The sequence below is a fragment of the Carcharhinus amblyrhynchos genome, chromosome 11 (genome assembly GCF_965287045.1).
Source record: "Carcharhinus amblyrhynchos chromosome 11, sCarAmb.v2.hapA, whole genome shotgun sequence".
In the NCBI taxonomy this organism is placed as follows: Eukaryota; Metazoa; Chordata; class Chondrichthyes; order Carcharhiniformes; family Carcharhinidae; genus Carcharhinus; species Carcharhinus amblyrhynchos.
In genome coordinates, this window is record NC_137334.1 from 33,508,110 (window position 1) to 33,527,960 (window position 19,851).

At 43.1% G+C, this 19,851-nt stretch overlaps 1 protein-coding gene across 1 annotated transcript in view; it reads left to right on the plus strand.

Annotated features, from left to right (window-relative positions):
• The first annotated feature begins 349 nt into the window (after positions 1 to 349).
• The window catches only part of col5a2b (collagen, type V, alpha 2b), a 272,414-nt gene continuing 252,912 nt past the window's right edge, over positions 350 to 19,851 (plus strand). Inside the window, exon 1 of the mRNA XM_080198839.1 lies at positions 350 to 542. Within this exon, the coding sequence (XP_080054965.1) occupies positions 446 to 542 (97 nt within the window). The 5' untranslated portion in view covers positions 350 to 445. The remainder of the gene's footprint in view (positions 543 to 19,851) is intronic.

The following is a 19,851-nucleotide window of genomic DNA, read 5'->3' on the forward strand; positions in this document are numbered from 1 at the left end:
ACCAAATGATCTTTAAAACTTTTCACCTAATTCCTTCTTGGTCTTTTGAAATCTAACTTGAAATCAAGCATGTATAATTCATAAATGTTTCTAAGAAGCTATCCCACTGATGAATCTATTTGTTAGATTCTCGCCACAGTGTTTTAAACAGAACCAATGTCTGCTTCCCTATTTAACAATGTGGGTGTGTTGTTCGGTAAACTGGTATCAATCAAATACAAGCCTGAACATTAGAGGGCCAATCTGAGGCTCTGGTTTCAGGGAAGAGGCAGGAAAAGGGAGAGTTGCCAAGAGTTATCCCATTTAAAAGCTTTCCCAGCAGAAGGAACATTGCAGAGTTTCAGCCGGGCCTGGTGCTGAAAAGGAACAGGAACACACTGATTTGATGTTAGCGAATTGATACTCTACCACTGCTCACACAGACTCTCATGTCTGATATTTAGACATGGGAAACCTGGTGCATATGGGAACTTTGCTGCTTTTTGCAATAGCACTGGCACAATTAAGACTGGTCAAAAATCAGGAGGCTGAGACAGAAGTCGGTAAGTTATATGTTTCACAACTACTTTTGTGGTCACATTCCTTACAACAGCCTTTTTTTAATCACAGTATGTTCTTTGATGTGCGTTGTACAATGTGAGGAAACAATGTTTTGTATAGCAGCTGTGCACCGTTCTGTCAAGGAGCTAGTTAATTGAAAGTTTCACACAGCTGAAAATTGACCCAGTTAGACTGCATGTTATCCCGTGTGAGAAAAATAAGTGGCAGTAAAACAGATCAGAATTAACAAAACATCTTCATGCGAGGTAGTGAGATTCCAGTTAGATCCACGAGAAAGCCTTACCCTAGCAAAGTAAAATTGAGGTCATCAGGAAATGACAATTGTGGAATAGCAGGAATGATGTTTGGTTAAAATCCAAATGTTTGCTTTTAACAAAAGTTTATCAAATCTTTACGCTCGTGAGCATCTGAAGTTCACCACCCCAAGGCGGAGCCCTCAGCATTTCACTGTTTTTTTCTGTCTCTGATAATGTAAAGGCAGCTTCCAAGTTGCAATGGGGCTGATTAAGAGCCAGATGGCTTGTTTGCCACGTTGTATAAATGATCAAATGCATTAGCTTTTGCTTTATGTTGCACTGACAGCATCTGATCCAGTCCAGACCCTTACATTAGATCTTGCCAATCCCAGTGCTATGTCATCCATTACTGGCTGGTGAAAAAAGTCTGGCATTTAAGTATCTCACTGCACATGCTAGATATTTTCCCCTTACAGGGAACTGTTAAGAGACAGTTATATAATTGAACTGCATAGTTATGTACTTGTGGGTTCACTTGATTTATTTTTGCATTCATTGATATTCTGACTTTGGAATTTACATTTGATATAGCAACTTAAGGCAAACTTTTCTAAATAGCACTTGAAGGGATTATAATGTTTTTGGTGTCACTGTTACTATTGTCATTGTGAAGAATATGTCAAAATTTTTTATGTGATATATGAGGCATCAACATCAAGAAGAAACAGACAAATTGGTCCTCAAAGCACATTCGGATGTTACGTATAACAATGTAGTTTGCCGGTTGGGTTCACTTTTTCATTTACAACTATGTAATGTTAATAACACAGTGAATCATGTTGCATGCATCTTAAGAATTGGGGCCTTAATGCAACCCTGAACCTGAAAGTGTGCTTCATTGTTTGATATTTTTCAAAGAGACTGGAACATAGCTTTTGCCATATCTTTATTGTGGATCTTCATTCCATAGCTTGAAAAGCCAATTAAATGCATAATATGTACATTTATGAAGTTGTTTCTGTGAGGAAACCTCCATCACTTGGTTCACTGAGCACTGATGCTGTTAAAAGTAACACATGCCCTTCTTAATACTCAAGTGCTTCCTCACCATACAAGAACGCCTTAAATTACTTAAAGACCATCTGCATGTTGGTATGCTCCTGGGGGAAAAGCTTATACAAAAGATCCAAAATCTGTTTTCTATTCTTCTCCACCAACCAAAAGCCCTTAAATGAATTGCTTGATTAACTTATTCCACTGTGATATATAGCCATGGGGAAATAGATTACAGATCACGTCATTGAAAAGCAGACTTGCCAAATAAAATCCACATCAAACATAATGTTCCTCTTATGCTTTTGCTCAGTTTCCAACAAAGCATTAATGAGCAAAGATTAAAAGAAGTCAAAAGTCACAGACCTAGTCGGAAATAGAATTCAAAGACTGAAATGTTGTAGCAGGAGTGGACTCACATAATGCTTTCTTGCTTACACAAAACAAATTTTCTTTCAGAAATGGACAACTGCTGGATGGGAAATGTTTCGTTTATAAATGAGTTTTTGAAAAATGTTAGCTTTGAACCAAGCCTGACAGTTGGTATTCTTGCAGTTTCAAACGTGTGTTAATCAGCAATGTATGTTCTTGAAGTAATAATGTGCATGTTGTGTTGGATGGAAGATTTCAAAATCTTTTTCCTCGCACACTTGGCCGCATGGTTTGGTTTTTGTAGAGGAGAGATTTTACAATCCAGATTTGTTAAAGTGAGAACAGCTTATTGAATAGCCTCTGATCCTCCCAGAAACTTTCCTATTTCTAATACCAAATTCTGATCCAACGGCTGAAAGTATTGTGCAGAACATTTGCCGAGTTTATAACATGATGGGGGAGTGGGCTTTTTCTTTTGGTGGTCACCCTTTCACAAAAATCGTTCTATTTGTTTTCAATGGGCTGATATGATAAAGAAATCAAAATAAGAAGTCTACCATCCATCCATTGACTGTAGATTGCTGGATGATACTCTTCAGGGGTTTAGTTCAATATTAGCTGGGGTTGGATGTGCTTTGAATGTGTGCCTTGCGAGATAGAAGTACAGTTGCAAAGGGTACCATACTTGCAAGGAGTTTAAGGAGTTGTTTGTAGCCCCCTAGTGGGCAACTTCAATGTACAACTTGAAGAAAGCATATTCCTCAGAAGTGTCTCCAAAGTGGCCATGACCTGGAACCATTTCAAAATCAAGTACTACAGTTTACAGCACTTATACAGCACTGGCATTTTACATAAGCCTTTTATATTCTATCTAATTAAGGTGATTGTTATATTACTAGCAGCACGGTGGCACAGTGGTTAGCACTGCTGCCTCACAACGCTAGGAATCTGGATATCTGTGTGGGGTCTGCATGCTCTCCCTGTGTCTGCATGGGTTTCCCCCGGGTGCTCTGGTTTCCTCTCACAGTTTGAAAGATGTGCTGACTAGATGCTAAATTCTCCCTCAGTGTACCTGAACAGTGTGGCAACTAGGGGATTTTCACAGTAACTTTGTTGCAGTGTTAATGTAAGCTTACCTGTGACACTAATAAATAGACTTTTAAACTCTTCTCCTTAAAATTGAAATGAGTTTATACCAAGAAGAAGTAAGACGTCTGATTATTTCATTTATTATAGTTCAAACTTGTCACTTATGTTTCAAAGAATGAAGACATTTGTGTGGTGTAACTACTCTTATAAGAAGTTATGAAACAGAACAGATGATTTGACTGATAAGAATGAAAATATGTTCCCTGTGAAGGGTAGCTGGTTGCTTCCTGAGCTTTATATTTGATAAACAAAATATTATTTAATGAAACCAAAGAATGTAAATGTTTTTGGAATTCTTCTGTCACTTAGCACTGAATATAAATTAAAAACATGAAATACTTTAAATGGTAAATGGAAACAGGCGGGACTTTGTTTAGAATTAAGCTTGGGAGGATTACATTATGCATTTGCGTGGGAATACTACAACACAGTGATAATATTCAGTGTAACTGTACTGTTTTCAGTACAATTGAACCCTGATCAATGCAGAACTGATTTTCTGGAAATGTTATGCTTGGATTAGGGTTCTGTTTGATGATGACTTGTCCCAAATGGAAGAAATTGGGAGTGGGATGGTTATGATTGGATTCAGCGTTACTTTATCCAGATGCCACTAGAAGTGGGATGGCTGACTTCTAAGGAGAGAAGAAGGTCATAGCTTAAATGTGCAACTTCAAAACAAAGACAAAAAATGACACAAGCTGGGGAATGGAACTCAGCTAAGTATTCTTCTTCTAGCAGCTACTGCCTGCACCGCTGCTGGCTCATTTTCCATTCCCAGTGCCTGTGGAAGGGTAGGCAAAAGAAGTAGGCCTTAGGCCTTGTGCTCAGTCTCTGCCTCCTCAGATTGGAGAAGAGAAGGTGGGTAGCAAGGTCATGCAGGATGTTAAAAAAGACAAGTGCTCATTTTCCTTGGTTTAGGGGTGGAGATTTTTAATGTGGTTACATAAATGTAGTTGCAATCCTCACAGGAGTGATTGGATATCTATTTTGGTTCCCCATTCACAAGGCTCTTCAAGGGCAGGCCGTCGCATACCCGTACTAGCTCCACTGGGTAAACCCAGGCAGGGTGGAGACATTGAGGGCCGAAGGGCCTGTACTGCGCTGTTCTATGTTCCATGGTGAGCAAGGCATGTGTGGGGGTGGGGATCAGGAGCAGTCGAGTGGGGAAGAGAGACAAAAACCTGCTCTTTAGGTTTCTTGGTCACTAGTTTGAATGAGCATCCTCAGAAAAAGGCCTAAGGCCTACATCTTTTGCCTACCCTTCCACAGGCACTGGGGGTGGAAAATGAGCCAGCAGTGGTGCAGGCAGTAGCTGCTAGAAGAAGAATACTTAACTGAGTTCCGTTCCTCAAAAGAACCTAAAGAAGTCAAGAAACTAAACATAGTTTTTTAGTGCTTTGCTTGGGCCTCTACTGCCCAGGGTGTGCTTGGATTGCCTGGGATCTCCCCCCTCTCTTTACCTTTACTGGGACCATTATTGGTTATGAATCATGCTGCATTTACCTGCTGGCTTGACATTATGGTTGGTCTGGTTTGGATGGCCTAGTCTATTTAAATGAGGCCTGAGGTTTAAAATTGTTTGGGTCCTAATTTCCAGATTTATTTATTTAAACTCAGTTCAACTTCTCAAACTGTATTGTTCGATTTGAACCCACTTTCTGCCAGTTCTCCAAGCGCAGTGATGTCATCACTATACTACCATGCACTTAAAACATATAGTGGCACAGTGGTTAGCACTGCTGCCTTACAGTGCCAGGGACCTGGGTTCGATTCCCGGCTTGGGTCACTGTCTGTGTGGAGATCGCACATTCTCCTTGTGACTGCGTGGGTTTCCTCTGAGTGCTCTGGTTTCCTCCCACACTCCTGTTGGTTGCGTGCATTAGCTGGGCTAAATTCTCCCTCAGTGTACCCGAACGGGTGCCAGAGTGTGGCAACTAGGGGATTTTCACAGCAACTTCATTGCAGTGTTAATATAAGCTTACTTGTGACACTAATAAATAAACATTTAAGCTTCATAAACTAGGAGCAGGAGTAGGCTACTTGGCCCATCAAGCCTGTTCTACCATTCAATAAGATTATGGCCAATTAGATCGTGTCCTAAACTCTACAACCCGTCTACCCGCTGTGACTCCCTTGTTAGTCAAGAACCTATCTACCTCTGCCTTAAAAATATTCAATGTCCTATCTCCAGTGTCTCCAGGGAAGAGAGTTCCAAAGACCCGTGACCCTGTGAGAGAAAAAATAGTTCTCCATCATAAATGGGAGGCCCCTTATTTTTAAACTGTGTATCCTAGTTCGAATCTTACCCACGAGGGGAAACATCCTTTCAGAATTCACCCTGTGAAGCCCCATGATAAACATGATATTCATTATAATACAATATGTTATCTCGAATGCTTATTCCATATGTCAGGTTACAATAAATGACCCATTTCTACGCTACATGAAATATCTCTTTAATCTCATACATTGAGTATTCTGGAGAGATTAACAAGCAGTTGAGATATTAATATGATCTGCGCATGTATAAAGAAAAAAAATCACTGCAGATGTTGAACATCTGAAATAAAACAGAAAATGTTGGAAATACTCAGTAGGTTTGAAAGATATTGTGAATGATACTTTTCAGGAGTTTAGTTTAATGTTAGTTCAACTAAAGCTTGATGGCTTTTTATCAGGACACGCCAAGTATCATGTCACAGTAGGTTTGCAGAATGATGTCTTACCACTTAGAATCCCTACAGACTTTAGGGATGCTTAGACTTTATCACAAGTTTTAGTTATTTTATAAATCACCTTAAATCTATTCTCTCTCGTCCTTGCTCATTTTATGCAACTGTTCCCACTTGTTAAAGGATCAAGAATTAGAGAGCACAGATTTAAAATGATTCGCAAAAGAAGCGAATGTGATGTGAGGAAAATTTTTTTCGGATCTGGAATGAGTTGCCTGGATGTGAGGTTCAAGTGAGGCATTCAAGAGGGCATTAGATGATTACTTGTATAGAAACAATACGCAGAGGCACAGGGATAAGGCAGAGGAATGGCATGATGCCATATTGCTCATTTGGAGAGCCGGTGTAGACAAGACGGGCCAAATGGCCTCCCTCTGCACTGTAATGATTCTGTGAAGCTGGTAATATCACTCAGAGTGTAAGAATGATTGGTGCAGGAACTGGAAAAATTCACAGTATGGCAGAAAAGGATCCCCATCAGATCCTGTGGCAAATAAGGTATCTCAGTATACTAGCAACTGTCTTTGCCATTAGTGAATGAAAGCTTATCGTGTTTTTATGACATTCTTCCCCGGGCAGTAATCAAACCATTAGCGCATTTTATATAGACTAATGTCTCTTTTACAATAATGACAGAGAGCTACTATACGACTGCCTTAAATGCTTGTCTGCTCTTTTAGCAACTGTATGTTGTAGTTTAATCATACAGTCCCTATGGTGCAGAAGGAGGCCATTCAGCCCATCGAGCCTACATCGACCACAATCCCACCAAGGCTCTATTCCCATAACCCCATCTATTTACCCAGCTAGCTCCCTGACACTGAGGGGCAATTTATCATGGCCAATCATCCTAACCCGCGTACCTTTGGACTGTGGGAGGGAACCGGAAAACCCAGGCTAAACCCACGCAGACACAGGCAAAATGTGTAGACTCTACACAGACAGTGACCCAAGCTGGGAATTGAACCCGAGTCCCTGGTGCTGTGAGGGCAGCAGTGCTAACTACTGTGCCACCATGCTGCCCTGTTGGGGAAGAATGGGAGGGTTCTCTAACTTTGACCCTTGTGGAGCCTACTCGAGAGATTAATGCTGACACAGGATAGCAGATTGATAGCATTTCCGTCACAGGGGCAAGGATTTCCAAACCTTTGGAGCTAGGTGCTGGATATAGATATCAACATTAGTTGCAGATTGCAAAAGATGATTCAATAATCCCAGTCCCACGCATTAAAAGTGAGACCCTGCTTTGTACACAGGAACACAACACGCGAGGCCTCATATCCCTCTTTCCCTTCCTCAAAGTGGGATTGCTTTGATCGCCCTCATAATCTCTTCGTGTTCCAACAACTTTAGTTCCTCTTTTCCGTTTCATCTCTCCTCTTTCATCTCTTCACATCTGTGTTCACAGGAGAAAGGATTAAAGGAGGGATCAAATTCATGAACCTTTCCAGGATCTCAGTGATCTGGAATGGGGAGGAAGGAGGCAGGAGGACAGAGACTGGGATTTTGTCAGGACTGGGGGGAAAAAAGAGATATTTCTCAATTGGGCAACTTCAACAAATGAGGGAGGAGCCTTTCCAAATCTGTGGATTTTAAACAGCATGAAGGTGCCTGGCTTTTGCACAAGGAATCGCCCGGGGCCTTATGAGAGGAATCATCAAAATTCCAGGGCTGTGTTTAGTCTGTGAGCTGTCTCTTTGTCTTTATATCCCTGAACTTCATGTACACAGTTCATAGCAAAGTAAATGTGTAAAGTCTGCAATGCCTCACTGGTGTCATTATTACAATTACAGGTAGAATTTTGACCCCCAAAAAACAGATGGGTTGGGGTCACGTGAGAAATTATAGTGTTAAAAATCTTAGAAAAGCCAGCAAATACCGAGAGATAAGGACCCTTGGAATGCACAAACCAACCTTTGCCTTGTCTAAAATTCCTAGACGTTGAAAAGGCTATTTCCTTATTGGGTGAAGCTGCCCAATTGGAAATTGTCTTAGTCCTCCAAGGCTGACAATGTTAAAGGCATATTCTCAGAGATGTGCTAAATCCATCACATCTGCCTCGCTAGACCAGTGTAATCATACAATCCTTCCACTCGTAATTACCCTCACTGCTGCATCTATTTCCCCTCTGAAGCCTCTGATGTCTGCTTACTGCCGCATCCCCATCCACCACCCAACCCCCTCCCCCAACGGCTAGGATCTTCAATTTTTGTTCGCCACTAAGACTAATTTCTACCACCGCCGTCCCCCCTCCCCCACCCCCCACCAAACTGCCACCTTCATCATCAGCACTCTTCCCTCTCTACTATCTTCACACCCATCTGCACACCACTCTCCTCCGCCTCCTTGCTTAGGCCTTGGGCCTACTTGGCCCAATAGCCTCCTCCTCAAGTATTCCCGACTTGACTGGATGTCAAGCATGTCAGTCAGGCTGAGCCCCTGGACGGGAAACCTGTCAGTGCTGTCACATCCGTGCTGTGGATTTGGAACTGTACAGCACGCAGAGAAACAGCAAATTCCCGGTTTCTCGCATGTCACAGTGGGTCAGAAGTCCACCCTTCTGTAGCCGGAGAACTTCATTTGCCAAATAGAGTTTTACTGGGATGTTGCACAACATTAGATTAATTTCACTTTGTTTCTATTCGGGTGAACATTCCAGTGACAATTGTGAGCATGTTCCGGCAGAATGGAAGGTTGGGTTCAAAGAACGAGCGTGAGACAATAATGAACAATGAACCGGCCTTGGTGTAAGCAGTGGTCAAACAGTTAGGACTGCTGTTGTTGCCAACAAGTCAGTGACTTCTCTACACACATTCTATGGAGCGAAGCAATGCTAGTATCAATGTATCACCGAAGTGGATGTTGTGCAGACAGGCTTGCTTAAGGGACATATAAAGCTCAGAATAGAACATAGAACATTACAGCGCAGAACAGGCCCTTCGGCCCACGATGTTGCGCCGACCAGTTACAAAAACAATGACCCACTAGCCTATACCAATCCCTTTTCGTCCATAAACCTATCCAGAGATCTCTTAAACGCCCCCAAACTAGACGCATTTACAACTGCAGCAGGCAGGGCATTCCAATCCCTCACCACCCGCTGGGTAAAGAACCTACCCCTGACATCCGTCCTGTAGCTACCCCCCCTTAATTTAAAGCCATGCCCCCTCGTGCTAGCTTTCTCCATCCGAGGAAAAAGGCTATCACTATCCACCCTATCTAAACCTCTAATCATCTTATATGTTTCAATAAGATCCCCTCTTAGCCGCCTTCTTTCCAACGAAAACAACCCTAGATCCCTCAGTCTCTCCTCATAGGACCTCCCCACCATACCAGGCAACATCCTAGTAAACCTCCTCTGCACCCTCTCCAACGCCTCCACATCCTTCTTGTAATGCGGGGACCAGAACTGCACACAGTACTCCAAGTGCGGCCGCACTAGAGTAGTGTACAGTTGCAACATCACACTGCGACTCCTAAATTCAATCCCCCTACCAATAAACGCCAAGACACCGTACGCCTTCTTGACAACCTTATCTACTTGATTCCCAACTTTCAGGGATCTATGTACACACACACCTAGATCCCTCTGTTCATCCACACTATTCAAAGTCCTCCCGTTAGCCCTATACTCGACACATCTGTTGCTCCTACCAAAGTGAATTACCTCACACTTCTCCGCATTAAATTCCATCCGCCACCTCTCGGCCCAGCTCTGCAACCTATCTAAGTCTCCCTGCAGACTATGACACCCTTCCTCACAATCTACCACACCTCCAACTTTGGTGTCATCAGCAAATTTACTAATCCACCCAACTATACCCTCATCCAGATCATTAATAAAAATTACAAACAACAGTGGCCCCAAAACAGATCCCTGAGGCACACCACTCGTAACTGCACTCCATGATGAATATTTACCATCCACCACCACCCTCTGTCTCCTATCTGATAGCCAATTCCTGATCCAACTTCCTAGATTACCCACAATCCCATACATCTGCATTTTCTGCAGAAGCCTACCATGGTGAACCTTATCGAACGCCTTACTAAAATCCATGTATACCACGTCAACTGCCTTACCCCCATCCACCTCTTTGGTCACCTTCTCAAAAAAATAAGAAACTATAATTCAATCCAGTGTGTTCACCCCTTGCTCAGGCCGTTTAAAATTCATTATTTATTGGACTCTTCCCAATTCACTTGATTGCGAAAAGGACGGATTTGGCAAGCTGCTCCTTACTGTCCCCCAGCCCTCCTCCCACTGATTACCTACCCCGGGGGTGAGTTGGGGCTCTCCCGTGACCCTCCCCTTCCACAGAACCAAGATAGAGGGCTGGGATTTGGGGAGAGGAGAGGATCTGCTGGCTTTCTGCTCATTTTGTTCATCTCAAATTAAGGTTTTAGAGATATCCGCTCTAAGGCGCAACCATGGAAATGATGAGTTGAAGCCAGGATGTCATTATCCATCCTAAATTCCATTATTTCCGCTCAAGAGTCCATTGATCTGAGGGCAGCAGTGAAACAAAGCAACAGCTGAGGAAGATTGATGCTGGAATCTTAATGATGAATTGCTGTGTTCCATCATGCTGTTAGAGTCTCATTATCTTAGCTTGGACTTGGGCCATCTTTTGTTGCTCTTGATTTTGGAGGCGTCCAACTTCATTTGAGCCTGCCTTGCGGTGCTGTGTTCTGTTGTTTGACAAGATTTGTTGAGGCTCTGTTGGAGCAGCAAGAGGAACGGGGGGAGAGGTCAACCTCTGAGACTACACCACAATGTCTCACGGACATTGAATCACCAGATAATAGGAGAAATATTAGCTGGCCAGATGATTAGGTTTGAGAGATGAGTAAGGTAATGTGACCAATCATTTTTATTAGATTGCTGGGTTTCCACAAGTGCTTGGTGTAACAGATTGCCTGTAGGAGTCCCTAGAGTCAATGTGGACCAACAGGCCCTATACCCTCTCAATGGATGAGAATTGTTGTGTGGCTTGTCTTTGACTGGCTCAAATGTGATGGGCTGAAAGGCCTTTTTCTGTGCTGTCTACCTCTACGACTCTAATATATAAATAGACAGTTATCCATGTATATCAATGCTCAGTGTGCAGGGAGATACCATGATTCATCAAACCTCCAATCTGCTTTCCATCCCTGCCACTGTCCAGAAATGGCTGTTAGCATGTCACTTGTAACTTTGATATGTGTTGGTGTCAAAGGTAAGCTATTCCTCATCACCTTTTTTGGTCATTTTGCAAGCCTTCCACTTGGTTGATACACGATCCTCCTACTAAGCCTGTCCACAGCTGTATAGTTCAATAGGACTGCACTCACCTCGTTCCATTTGTACTTGCAATGTCTTCACTTGCTTCTCCCTCACCCTTACCTTGAGTTCCCTGAGATTATGCTTGGGTTCATCCTATTTCTCATCTGCCTCTCGCTGACATCTTCTGAAATCAGGAGGCACAATGAGGACACCCAGCTACACCTCACTACAGCTCTCTCAACCTCGCCAATCTTCAGATCTGTAGGAGCAGAAATTCCCTCCAACTAAATATTGGGAAGCTTGAGCAATGGCTTTTGGTCCCTGATCTAAACTCTATTCCCCAGCTATTAATTCCATCCCTCTCCCTGTCAACAGTCTGAGGCTAAAACAATCTGTTCACAAACTTAGTGCCATATGTTATTCTGAGATGAGCTTCCAAACACATACTTGTGTCAGTAAGGCTATAAATTTTCACCTCCTTACCATTGCCTGACTCATCTGCTCTGAAACTCTCATTCATGCCTTTTCTATCCTTAGAGTTTGATTATTTCAATGTGCTTCTGGCTGTTCTCCCAGGTTCTATCCTCTGTAAACTGAGACCCTTCAAAAATCTGCTGCTCATGCCTTAAGTTGCACCAAGACCTATTCCCCTATCACCCCTTGATTTCCTGACTTGCATTGACTCCCAGTCAAACAGAATTTTGATCTTCAAACGATTCTCCTTTTTTCAAGTCCCTTCATGGTCTGTTATGGGGCTGTCATGATGTTTCTCTTGTCGTAGTTAAAACTATCGTTCTCCTCAAGTGTCAAACAAAGTCATGGAGTGGTTTAAGATGATTTATTATGACAATGACAGGATTCTGATCGGATCTTTAAGTAGTCTCACAACACCAGGTTAAAGTCCAACAGGTTTATTTGGTAGCACAAGCTTTCAGAGTGTCGCTCCTTCGGGTGAGTTGTGTTCACAAACAGGGCATATAAAGACACAAACTCAGTTTATAAGATAATGGTTGGAATGTGAGTTTTTACAGGTAATCAAGTGTTAAAGCTACAGGTAATGTGAGTGGAGAGAGGGTTAAGCAGAGGTTAAAGAGATGTGTATTGTCCCCAGCCAGGACAGTTAGTGAGATTTTGCAAACCCAGGCAAATTGTGGGGTTACAGATAGTGTGACATGAACGCAAGATCGTGATTGAGGCCGTCCTCATGTGTGCAGAACTTGGCTATCAGTTTCTGCTCAGCGATTCTACGTTGTCATGTGTCGTGAAGGCCACTTTGGAGAACGCTTACCCGAAGATCAGCCTCTGATAGCCAAGTTCCGCACACATTAGGTTGGCCTCAACTGGGATCTTGGGTTCATGTCACACTATCCGCAACCCCCTGGACTTGCAAAATCTCACTAACTGTCCTGGCTGGGGACAATACACACCTCTTTAACCTGTGCTTAACCCTCTCTCCACTCACATTGCCTGTAGCTTTAAGACTTGATTACCTGTAAAGACTCACATTCCAACTACTATCTTGCAAATTGAGTTTGTGTCTGAATCCACCCTGTTTGTGAGCACGACTCCTCACTCACCTGAAGAAGCAGTGACACTCCGAAAGCTTGTGCTACCGAATAAACCTGTTGGACTTTAACCTGGTGTTGTGAGACTTCTTACCATGCTTACCCCAGTCTAACGCCGGCATTTCCACATCAAATCTTTAAGACCTGCTGTAGTGCCGAATTCAGAAAGAGACAAGCGATTATAGTTTCAAATTCGATTACAAGTAATAAGCATACAGCTATCAAAGTACAGGAGTTATCTCTATCCATTCACAGTTATTGATTAAGATCACATCATGCATACATAAGGGTTTGGTGTCCAGTTATAACTTGTGCATGTTTTCCTAATTATATCATCAAGCAATGGTAATGATATCTCTGATCAATGGTATGCATCAACTTCCCTTTGCATTATTTCTTGTTCTAAGCATGAGCGGCAGCTACAATCATCCAATTAAATGATCCTTGACTCTCATCTGGGTCTGTTTAAATTAAGATCTATGGTTTGCACACAGCTTTTCCTCTGTTATTGAGATACAGCTTGTAGCTTAAGTGATTTTTTATTTTTTAAAAAAGCTATCGTTATTTATTTACTAATGTCACAAGTAGCTTACATTAACACCGCAATGAAGTTACTGTGAAAATATCCTAGTCGCCACACTCCAGTGCCTGTTCAGATACACTGAGGGAGAAGTTAGCATGGCTAATGCACCTAACCAGCACTCTGCCCAGACTGTGGGAAGGAAACCGGAGCACCCAGAAGAAACCCATGTAGACATGGGGAGAACGTGCGGACTCTGCACAGACAGTGACCCAGCTGGGAATTGAACCCCAGGCCCCCAACACTGTAAGGCACCAGTGCTAGACACTGTGCCACAAACTTGCGTGATTATTAACTCTTTCATGGTCTACCTCTGTAATTTTCTCTGGCCCCACAACCCACTGACATAGTTACTCCTATGAAGTGTGATCAGACTTTTAATTAGATTAAAGGCTCTTTATCAATATAAGGTGTTTTTGTTGTTATCTTTTGGTTGGGGGGTGAGGAGGAGGTGAGGGGGGTGCTGTTTCTAGATTGTTTATGCAGCTTTTCCAAAATCAAGGAGAAGTCAATGACAGGCTTCTTGGCGATATAAATTATTGAGTCTGAGATTATTGAGAAGGTCCAGCTTTGCATTGGAAGAACACTATATAATAAGTCTCTCAGCCACTTCAGTCTGAATGAGACAGACCTTTGGGATATTCAAGAGAAGATTCAGGTGAAGAGAGAGGTCTGGAAGGCTTCATCCAGTATGTTTCCAATGTTATCTTGTGAATTAGGAATCTTTAACACTCCGCATGGTATCTTTCTTCATTCCATTGCCAAATTCAAGAAAGACACTGAGCATCGATAACCTGCCTTTAAACATTCTTGTTCTCTGAGACTCCTGTTTTGCAATTGATTCCAGGCTGTTCTGCATTGTTGGGAAGCCTCTCTGATATTGTAACACTGGTCCTGGCTACCAGCCTATGTTTAAAAGCACATTTTTGGAGATGCTGTATTTCCATCCCTTCTTCACAGCAGGACCTGTGAACTCATCATGCAGATGTTCTTCGGCTCAGACCTAACATCTCCTTAACACCTGAGCTTGGACAAAGGGTCATCTGGACTCGAAACGTCCGTTCTTTTCTCTCCTTACGGATGCTGCCAGACCTGCTGAGATTTTCCAGCATTTTCTCTTTTAATTTCCTTAACATCTCTTTCGAAATGCCCTTCTCCACTTCCACCACCTCCTCTTCCTAGTTTATGAGTTGTGCAAGTGGGCCAGTGCACACTGTCAATCCACAATTCGACATATAGCCCCCGGTTTGCTAGAAAATGGGAGTAAATCTCATGGCTTTTTTTAGCGCGATTTCCAGAGTGAATCTCCGACACTTAGTGCGTCAGGGAGTGCCTCAGCTGGATTCACTCTGAAAATCAATGGGTGAAGCCTATTCCCTCCCGAGAGGCTGGCAGCATAGTGCTGAGTGGGCCACTGCGCATGTGCCGATCTGTCAGGGGAGACGCTAATGGGCTCTGGTGCTGAGCTAATTATGTTGGAAACCTTTATCCGGGAGACTCACATAGGTTGTGGTGCCCAGCGGAAAGCTTGTGAAAAGCCTCCATTGATGTCTCCCGACCTACAGCACCACTCCAGCAGCGCCCCCTTTGTTTTTATGACTCCACACCAGTGGCATCCAGCTAGCAAGATATACTTTGTCCATGATTCATGGTGATTTGCTTGGTATTGTCCTCTTTGGGGAGTGTCTATATTGCTATATTATAATGTATGAGACCAGGCAGTGCAAGTTGTGTGGAGGGCGGCCATGGGAAGGGAGGGATAGTGGCCAGGCAAACATGGAAGAGATCATTCAGGCTGTCCAGGTCCTCTTTAAATATGATGGCTGGTTCCTGCCTGCCCTCTCTGTGAGAATCACCAAACTCCTCACGGATGTATACATAATAACAAAGAACAAAGAGCAACACAGCACAGGAAACAGGCCCTTCGGCCCAACAAGCCCGCGCCGCCATTTTAACATTGTATGTGCCCCCTTCTACCTTTGTCTACGCCTATTGGACTCCACAATAAAGGAACCATAACCAGGTTGAGGGACAACTAATTTAGGGACAATTTGTTAACACCAATCAGCCAATAATGAACTGAACGGTGCAGGATCGCTTGTCTCCGCTATCCTGCCATCTCATGGAGACTATTCTGCTTCTGTGCCCACTCTAGACTCCAGAACAAAAGATTCCGGCCATTGTCTTTGCTTTATTTTCCAATTGTTACCAATCATATCCATCCTAATACAACAGCAAAATACTCTGGATGCTGGAAATTTGAAATAAAACCAGAAAATATTGGAAATTCTTATCAGGCCGTATCTAGAGTTTTTCCAGCCCTGTGATTCATCATCAAACCGAAACATTAACAGTTCCTCAAATGCTGCCAGACCTCCAGAGTACTTCTATCTTAATCTTGCAATGTATAAAGTGCTTTTGCAACTTGAATTTCCCTTTGTTCATTTGTCTGTGGGTGTTTTGGCTGCCACTCCCAACCTAAGCCCATCATTTGTATTTCCTTTTCTTGTCTTTTGTGTCTCCTCTGTGTCCCTTTTTGTTGCCATCATAAATCCATTCTAAAATTCTCACCCTGAACCTCTCTGCCTTTCTACCTTAAATGGATGGCATGGTGCCACAGTGGTTAGTACTGCTGCCTCACAGCACCAGGGACCCAGGTTCAATTCCTGGACTGGCTCACTGAATGTGCAGAGTCTGCACATTCTCCCCGTGCCTGCGTGGGTTCCCTCTGGATTCTCCGATTTCCTCCCACAGTCTGAAATACGTGCTGGTTAGGTGCATTGGCCATGCTAAATTCTCCCTCAGTGTACTCAAACAGGTGCTGGAGTGTGGCGAATAGGGAACTTTCACTGTAACTTCATTGCAGTGTTAATGTAAGCCTACTTGTGAGACTAATAAATAAACTTAGAGTTAGATGTCCATTAAAATCTATCTCTTTGACCAAGCCAGCCCTTATTGCTTTTATGTTACTCAGTGTTAAACGTTGTTTTATAATGCTTCTGTGAGGCACCTTTAATCTTTTGTTACATTTAAAGGCACTGCATAAATTCAAGTTGGTGTTGTTCTTGCAATTATTTGCACTTTCTTCTGATTTGATGGTGTAAATGGTGACGTGGGTCCAAAATCTCGCAATCGTTGGGAAATGAGATTCTCGTCATCAAGATTGCATTTCCAATCCCCTTACCCATGATACAATGAGTTTCCCCCCCCACCACCTGCATAAAAGGGTGGGATCCTCATTTCCATAAATTCCAATAAATTTAAATATAATTAAAGGGTTTCTTTGTAATATGTTTTCCCTTCACTGAATATTAATACTTTGCCGACATCATGTCATGTTGGCAAAGTTCACAACAGGTTTATAAAAACTTGAAGCACCAGCGGTGCAAAATATAGCCCTCATGGAACATGCTCATGTTAGTATCCTGGTTGTGGTCAGGGGCAGGCCCTCTGTAGAGCTCCATTAGGGGGTGCGCCCCAAATACTTCTGGGGACGGATACCTGTGTGGTGATAATAGTTGGGAGGGGAGGTTGCATTGTCCTAATGCTAGTAGATGGGTCAACTGTGTCATAGAATCCCAATAGCACAGAAGGAGGCTATTTGGCCCATTGAGTCTGCACCGACTACAATCCCACCCTTGCCCTGTCCCCTAATTCTCGGGCAATTTGGTATGGCCAATCAACCTAACCTGAACACCTTTGAAGTGTGGGAGGAAACTGGTGCACCCGAAGGAAACCCACGCAGGCATGGGGAGAATGTGCAGAATCCGCATAGACAGCTACCCAAGGCTCGAATTGAACCCAGGTCCCTGGTGCTGTGGGTGGGGTGGGGGGGGGTTAGTTTATTTTTAATCACAGACTTGGGCGGGCGCGGGCACAGCCCCCTGATATCTGTGGAGCTGGCAATGCCAGGTCCATCAAGGCCTGCCTCACTAGTGTGATGGTGGAAACCAGGCCCCAGATTCTCCGTGCACAGATTCTGGAGAGAAACCTCACTTGTGCAGCTGGGGAGCTACTTGCCGGTTTTCTCACTGAAACTGATTCAGCCCATTAGTTTTGTTATTGCTTTCACTCCCAGACTGATTTATTTGGCAAATAAAGTAGTATTTGCATCATTATGCTCTAGAGTTCCATCAAGAAAATTATTTTTCAAAGAGCAGGGTTCACCAAGAATAAACATATAATTGTGGAGTACCAGAATAATACTTGGGGGAGGTGATGGCCTAGTGATATTATCGCAAGCCTATTAATTCCAGGAACTCAGCTGAAGTTCTGGGAACCTGGCATCGAATCCCGCCACAGCAGATGGTGGAATTTGAATTCAATTTAAAAAAAATCTGGAATTAAGAATCATGATCATGAAACCATTGTCTACTCTCAGAAAAAAACCCATCTGGTTCAGAAATGTCCTTCAGGGAAGGAAATCTGCAGTCCTTACCTGGTCTGGCCTACACGTGACTCCAGAGCCACAGCAATGTGATTGCCTATCAACTGCTATTGGGTGACTAGGGATGGGCAATAAATGCTGGCCAGCTAGCGACACCCATGTTCCATTAGTGAATAAAAAAGACAGGCACTTTGTGTCTGTTTCACCATTCAACAATAATATTGCTGATCTTCTATGTTAACTGCACTTTTCTGACTGATCCTAACATCCCTCAATACTCAAAAAAAAATGATCTCAAAGAACAAAGAAAGGTAAGGCACAGGAACAGGCCCTTCAGCCCTCCAAGCCTGTGCCGATTATGGTACCCTAACTAAACTAAAAAAGACCTTCTGCCCTTACTTGCTATCCCTATCCCTCCCTATTCATGTACATATCCAGATGCCTCTTAAATGTTACCAATGTGCCTGCCTCCATCAGCTCCTCTGGCATCACATTCCAGGCACCCACCGATCGCTGTGTGAAAAACCCCCTCCGCACGTCTCCCTTAAACTTTCCTCCTCTCACCTTTGAACTTGTGCCCCTTTGTAATTGACACTTCCCCCCTTGGTAAAATGACTGAACATCCAGGGTAGACAATTCCAAAGATTAACAAGCCTCTGAGTGAAGACATTCGTCCTCATTTCAGTCCTAAATAGCCAACAATTTAACCTGGGACTACGAACTCTAGTTCCAGACTCTGTAGTCAGGGAAACAGTCTGTTGGCATCTACCCAATCACACTGTTTATGAATTTTATACATTTCAATGAGATCACTTTTTGCTTTCCAGAGAGTATACGCTCATTTTACTCTGTCTCTCCTCATAAGTCAAATCCCTCATCAGGTGAATCAATCTGGTGAACACTTGTTGCATCCATTCGAAGGCAACTATATCCTCCCTTGGGTAAGGAGACTAAAACTGTGCATAATTCATGTTGGCTACAGGTTTATGTTGTCTATAGGTTTATACCTCTATGTTTGAAACTGCAGCATCAGGGATAATATTAGTCTGTAATGTGTAAAGCAGAGATGCATGGCAGCTTGTTGCGAACATACTTGCATTTGAGATCATGAAATTTATTCCTGATTTGAATAGGACACAAAGTTACTGTTCTGACAGCTCATTCAATATGAGCCTGACTGCTGTGTGAGATCTCCTCTCACCCACTGGGGAAGGCAGTGGTATTAGTAATCTAGCGGCCCAGAGTATTGATCTGGGGACCTGAATTTGAATCCTATCATAACAGATAGTGAAATTTGAATTCAATAAAAATCTGGAATTAAAAGTCTGATGGCAACCACGTTGTGCTGATTGTCAATTGCTGTAGAAACCCATCTGATTCACTCAGTAAGGGGATCTGTCATCCTTACCTGGTCTGGCCTACATGTGATTCTGCCTTGCCTGCCCGAGGCTCTTAAAATCCTGCCAGAAGACAGTGAAGAATGCTGTTCTGCGAGCCTTGCCTGCCCTGATTCTGGTACAATGCTGTAGGTCTGGACTGGAAATGTGGTTGATTCTTAAATGCCCTCAGGGATTGGACTAACTATGCCCAATGACACCCACACCCCATGAACGAATATGGAAAAACATCCTTCCTGTGCCTAAATTTCAGTCAAGAGAATAATTATGTCTCTTCCCGAGAGGTTTGATGCTATCGCCTCACCAATTCCTTTAAGAGACGTGTCTTTAATTTTCAGCCTATTGGCCCAATTTACATTCTTGTGTAGCTTTAAGAGCAATCCAGCATTTAATTCCAAAATACCTCCTCCATCCATGCATTTTCCAGATCTTTCTGGCATTCTTAACCATTGCTAGCAGTTCGTATATCTTTTACCTCTTCCCGCAATATTAAAATGAGCTGAACCCACAATTATTAGTAGGGTCAGTGCTGAGGAAATTGAGAAGGTAT